Genomic DNA, 6,402 nt, shown 5'->3' on the forward strand with positions numbered 1-6,402 from the left:
GGATGTCGACGAAGTTCATCAGGATTGAGGCAAAGGAGGAGAGACGAGTTTAACTGTGAGTGCTACGTTGTCCGGAGCATCTAAACAAAGACATACAAAGGGCAGCCGACGCGCCAGCCCCCAGAACAGGGAGACCCTCAGCATCTCAGGTGGCTGCTGCGGCCGCAGACATACATAGGGTGAAGTGGCTCCTGGAGCAGGAAAGGAGGAGGAGAGAGGACAGACGGTGCCAAATGCTGCGGAGAAGAGAAAAGGGAACCGCAGCGTCCCCGGGCTGTGGCCCCAGGAGTTGGCACCGTGATCGTGGAGATGCCAACTTTGGTTTCTTAGCAGGAGGGCAAAGAGCACAGTGGGCTGAGAAGTGAATGGGAGGTCCTTTCAAACAGCTTAGCTGTGAAAGGAAGGAAGGAGATAAGGTAGTGGCTAGAAGAGGAAGGACGAGTGAGTGTTTTGTTTTGTTCTCATTTGTTGTTAAAGATAAGAAAGACCTGAGAGTATTTTTAAGCTGAGGGGAAAGCAGGGAGGGGAGAAAGGAGATGGGGAGCAAGAGTGATGACTTTATCTGAACACAAACGCTCCTGTCGTCTCATGCACTGGGACACGGCGATGTTTCTTTTAGTCAGCAGCATTTCCTGCCAGCATGGCAGCCTCCACAAGGCCAACTGAGAGGTGGAAGAAAAGTGCAGTCTTAGCAGGTTGTTCTCAGAGCCCTGTCATAATGGGCTGTTCCTCCCAGCCACCTTTCCCGCAGGATGCTCTCACCACTTGTCAGAGGGCCATTTGGCACCCAAACCCCTGAGCTCTCCAAACCACCAGGAGCTCCACAGGTCCCTCAGCTTCCTCCTGCAGAAGAGGGGAGGTGCGACTGGAGGCCACTCCACTCCCCCCCACGCGTGAGCTTTGGGGACCCCCCCCCCGCGAGCCCCCTTCCAGCCACACACCAGAAGGCCACCAGCCGGCAAACTCCCCCTCCTGTTCCCCCCCACAACCCCCTCACAGCCCTGGCTAGAAAAGCGAGCAGAGAAAACGCTTCAAGCCACTCCAACATCTCACCAGAGACAGGGCTGTGTTCTCTCCTGATAATTTGAATCTGATTAGCAAATGTCGCTTTTAGTAGTTATGACTAAGACTAATTGAGAGCATGCCCTGTGCCAGGCACTCTTCTAAGTGCTTTACATTCTCTCAATCCTCACAACCCTATTTTTATCATCTCCATGTTACAAGTGAGGAAACTGAGTGCAGACACATCTAAGTAATTTGCTCAAGGTCACAAGGCCAGTGATTGCTATTGCCAGGATATGAAATAGACCAGGCCATCTGACTCCAGAGCCTGCAATGTTTTACTTTATTCTCAAACATCATCAAAAATGTAGTGTATAACAGACTATCAGAGACAGGGAAAAATTCATAATATTATTGGTCACAAATCAAAAGCATAAAGTACTGTAGTCATTCTACCAAAAGTTTCTTTTCTACCTAGAGAATTTTCTCACATAGCATTTTGGACAGCACATTTAAAAGAGCATTTCTGTGTTCTAAAGCTGTTATCCTTGTTGAAAAGCTCTGTGGATATAGAAAAACAAAAAACAAAATCCACTTTGAACCGTTCAGTATATAGGGATGAATTGTATGGTACATGAAGTATACTTCATTAATGCTGTTTATCTTTTTAATGTTTATTCATTTGTGAGAGAAAGCAAGAGAGAGTATGAGCACATGCATGAGTCGGGGAGAAGCAGAGAGAGGAGGAGAGAATCCCAAGCAGGCTCGACACTGTCAGTGCAGATCCCTATGCGGGGCTCGATCCCATGAGCTGTGAGATCATGACCCGAGCCAAAACCAAGAGTTGGATGCTCAACCGACCAAGCCACCCAGGCACCCTGAAGCTGTTATTTAAATGGGAGAGTAAGTGAAAATTATGCAGAAAGGTATACTGATAAACTTGAAAAAGATAAAAATTTCATGAAAGATACAAACAACCAAGGTAAAAGACAAAATCCAAATAGTAAATACAATATATAGCAAATACATTAACTAAATGAGTAATACATTAACTTTCAAAAAGAAACACAAACTTTAAGTGAAGATGGTTTCACAGGTGAATTCTATAAGAGAGCATTTCTCTTATGAACGTAACTACTGCCACTGAATTATACACTTAGAAAACGGTTAAGATTGTAAATCTTATGTGGTATTTGCATATTTTACCACAATAATACAAAAGTACAAAAAGAGTATTTCTATATATATTTTTCTCTTTACAAAAATAGGTGAAATGATATGAAAATCAAAGCCTTGTCTTAGGCCATACATCTGAGGGCTCTTTTAGTTTAAAAGATGAAATAAAATAAAATGGCCAAACTAGCAAACTAACACTAGCAGCAAAGCAGCCCAGTTTAAAGGTCTGGAAGATCAAAATACACACTCTGTGCCTGGGCCCTCTGAGGTCCTAGAAAAACGACTGTGACCCAATGTAGCTCTCAACGTCCTCAAGATCCCTCTAGAGTATCCATAAAACCAGTTCTAATCCCTAAACCACAGAACCCGCACAAACTCTGAGAGCACAGAGTGAGGCAGAAGGTCTCTGGGCTGCTGCTGGCAGGTCTCATTTTAGGAAAGGCTGCTTGAAAACCTGGCTGTATGCCCTATTGTCTGGGTTTGGGGAGATGCATCTGAATGGTTAAACAAAGCGTCACAGGAGAGAAATAAAGTATTCAGAGGAGCCCTCCATCAAACTATAGCTAGGATTCTCGGAACCAAAGTGTTTCGTTGACTGAGACCAAAAATTAAATGTATTACTTTTAGATCATTCTAAATGACCACTCAGGGCAAAATGAAGCAACCCTGAGAAACCAAATACAAAACTAAAGAAAGGCTTATCCTGCAAAAAATCTAAGGAAATCAAACTTACTCTGAGGCATAAGTCAGTTTAGGGTTTCTCTGTGGAAAATCAGCCAAGAAAACAGCCCCTGACGCCATTATCTGACTCAAACACAGAAACTGGTGTTGCAGCGACCACAGCTCTTTGCCAGAAAAGTTCCTTGAGGTTGTTCAATTCTACAACAGATGCCCAAGACAACATTTACACGATTCACTGTTCATTCTGTTCAACAAAGGTAATACCATTGACATCACCAACAAAGAAACGAATTTTTCAATTGTCTTATCGTTGGCTAACCCTGATAGTTCTAAAGAAACAATCTTAGGGTGGGATGAAGGGGAGAGGTAAGGAACAAAGGTTAATGAGGCTGAAGGGTATAAAGAGGCTAGAAAACCTCCCAAGAGCCATTCCTTATTTAGGAGACGAAAATTTGAAATCTACTATGACAAGGGTATCGACGGCTAAAAGGAGGAACCTAATAACTTCACAACATTTTCAATCCCTCCAACAGACTTTACATCATTTCCAGGTCATGCATAAACTTCTGAACCAGATTAACCCTAAGAGCATTACAAATTGTCTATTGATCTTTTACAACAAAAGAACAGCAATGCCACAAGAAACCTTTATTTTTAGACCTGCAAAATCCTGTGTTTATTCTTCTAAAACAGGAGTCAAACACATGAACCTGCTCTGTTTGGACTTTTGTAAACCTATTCTCTCATAATCCTGAGGCCCCAATCTCTGCGCAGAAGGAAATGAAGAAAAAGTGCTCTGTGCCACGCTGTAAAGTTAAAACACGGTGCCTCCCTTGGTCTTTTCTGCTCAGGGACATCCGAGCCTCCTGCTGGTCACAGCTCACATTGCTGGAGCCCTATCATATGACACCTGCCACACGGACAGGGGAGGCAAAGGCTCTCCACCCGCATTCATGTTGAAACTAGTTCAGTGTCTGAACTACTAACTCTCCTGCATGTAATGTTTAAGCAAAAGTGCTTAACCACAAGTTCACTTGTAATCACTCAACTAGCATTAAACACTAAATGGAAATGGGTTTATAATTCCCTATAAACATTAAGCTCTTGCAAAACCCTATTCCCGTGCTCTGATTTTTCAATAACATGGCCTCCACACTGACCACCTTTTAGTTGGAAAACAGACGAGATAAATTGGAGAAAAAAATGGAGAAAAGGCATGCCTACAGTCTGAATGTACAAAAATAGGGGTCGAAGTAATAAGCAGGTGTTTTTGCTCTCAAATTCCTTAGGTAAATTGACCAACCATAATTACCAATGCTGCTACTGTGAGCAGAGAGAAGCCCTGCACCTAATCCCTTCACTTAAATTAAGATTTTATTCATTAATTCACAAAACTAGTCAACTCAAAATACTATGTTTTCAAAAGGCAAAGCCCACATTTTAACTCTAATAATTAACAAAATGACCAAATAAATTGATAAGTAAATTCTGGTGTTCCTGTGTTCCCCTCCCCCTTCCTTTGTGCTCTCCCAGTGCTCACACATCACATCTTCTAGAACCGAAGTCCTTGAGGGCAGGAACCATTTTCATTAACTTGTATGCTTCTGAACATCTAGCACAACGCTTGGGACACAGTAAGCCCTTAAATTTTGTGGCACAAATTAAAAAATAGGGGTTACATGCTTGCTATGAAGCATGTAAAAGGAGAGGCAGAGGAGATCAGTCAATGTACTTTGCCTCAGGAGAAGCAAAAGGCTTCTCAAAGAAAATTCTCTCTAGCCTCAGGAACTGTGTGAGAGATTCACTACAAAGATGGGCACTCGGATGAGAGAAGCCTGTGCCCAGGCAATAAGGAATGTAAAACCATGTGTCACAGGACAGCAGCATACTCAGGGTACAATCAGTACAAGAAGAATAAGGGAAGGGGCAAGCCTGTTGAGGGCAGGCAGTAACACTGAAATACTGAAGGGGCTTATATGCCAGGTTAAAGCACTCTTCACTGAATAGGCTTTGAAAAGCCCTTAAGGTGATTTAATCCAGCCAATGACACAAAGACACATTCCTTGAGAATCTCTGGCCCAAAGTTGTTTAAAGTCTGGGTTTTCAAAGAATTTTATATAGAGATGTCTCTTTTAGATTATTTGAAGTTTTTATATCCTAGGTTACTGTTCGGCCCATCATTTTCTCATATATATGAAATATATGCGTATCTCGGTCTATGCTGTTTCATTCACACAGTGGCAGGTGATAAAGGCTCATTTAAACATCCAATGAAATTCTGTTTTAATTTTTTAAAGGGGGTGTGGAGAATTTTTTAAAAGAAAAGCAAATAATAATCATAACATAAATATCCGAAATTCCTTTTTCATCACAGTACTTAAACATCAAGATACGGGAAAACTACGTCCTAGCCCAGCCCCAGTAAGGTTAGAAGCAGAGGATGTACTTTGCCTGGAGGCTTCCCCAACTAGGTTTAACAAGACTCTCAAAAAGGACGATCCGATAGGAACTGTTCTAAGTGAAGGGGTCAACACCAATCTCCTGGCCTTTCACGTGCTCGGCCTAAGGAAAAGTAATGCCGGCTTCTTGCCGTTGACTTTGCCAGGCTTTTAAAAATGTAAGATAAGGTGATATTTGTGAGCCGACTAGATGGCACCGAATGGCAGGAAGCAGATCACAGAAAGCCTCGGGTTTCATTCTTGCAGCTCGGCCCTGAACCAGAGGAAAGCACCGGCCCGGTGCAGGGCAGAAGGCCAGGGCGCCTGCTTTCCCCGGGCGGCCAGGCTGGGCGGCAGGCGGCGCGCCAGGGTACCGAGAGGCGGGTACCGAGGCGCGCCGGGCTGCAAGGCGGGCGCGGAGCAGCGGCTGCCAGGGAGGCCGGCATCCTCCCCAACCTCGGGAAAGAACCTGGGCCTCCGCGACTCCTACCTGGCCCCCTTACCCACGGCGTGAGGCCGCTGACAGGAGGCAAGGGCGCGGAGCTTGAAGAGCAGAGACGCGACTGCGCCCGCAGAGTCCCCCAGGACGCGGCCCCCCGGGCGCAGCGCGGGGGCGCTGGAAGCCCAGGGCGGCGCCCCCGCAACCCCACCTCACCCGCGACTGCCTGCCTGCGTGGCCACTCGCCACGGGCTGCGGCCCCATCGCGCGGGAGGAGGGTGATGCGGCGGCTTTGCCGGTCCCCTGCTCCGCCGCCCCGGCGATCGGGAGATAAAAGTTTGCAGCATGCGGCTCGTCTGCAGTGCGAGTCACATCCGCCGCGCCGCCTCCTGCAGCACCAGCGCTCAGAGAACGAACAAATAAATTAAAAAAAAAAAAAAATTACTGTTGAAGCCGGTAGGCCCCGAAGCCGGCAGCTCTGCCTCCCGGGCGTGCATGCAGGCAAGCCCAGCATCCTGCACCCCCTCCGGCCCCCGGCCGCGCCTCCCTCCCAGCCTCGGCGCCCGGCCTGGGCCGGCCCCGCCGCGCCCGCCGCACTGACCGATAACCTCCTGCAGCTCGTACGCGTCCCTGCAGATGGGCCAGCCGACGGCCTGTGCCGCCGGG

At 46.5% G+C, this 6,402-nt stretch overlaps 1 protein-coding gene across 1 annotated transcript in view; it reads right to left on the reverse strand.

Annotated features, from left to right (window-relative positions):
* The window catches only part of STK39 (serine/threonine kinase 39), a 311,613-nt gene that overhangs the window by 304,765 nt on the left and 446 nt on the right, over window positions 1-6,402 (reverse strand). The window contains exons 2-3 of the mRNA XM_040474668.1: window positions 6,258-6,389; window positions 5,788-6,160 (exon numbers count right to left, since the gene is read on the reverse strand). Coding sequence (XP_040330602.1) covers window positions 5,788-6,160; window positions 6,258-6,389 — 505 coding nt within the window. The remainder of the gene's footprint in view (window positions 1-5,787; window positions 6,161-6,257; window positions 6,390-6,402) is intronic.

The sequence above is a fragment of the Herpailurus yagouaroundi genome, unplaced genomic scaffold (genome assembly GCF_014898765.1).
Source record: "Herpailurus yagouaroundi ecotype Mexico unplaced genomic scaffold, PumYag 140, whole genome shotgun sequence".
In the NCBI taxonomy this organism is placed as follows: domain Eukaryota; kingdom Metazoa; phylum Chordata; class Mammalia; order Carnivora; family Felidae; genus Herpailurus; species Herpailurus yagouaroundi.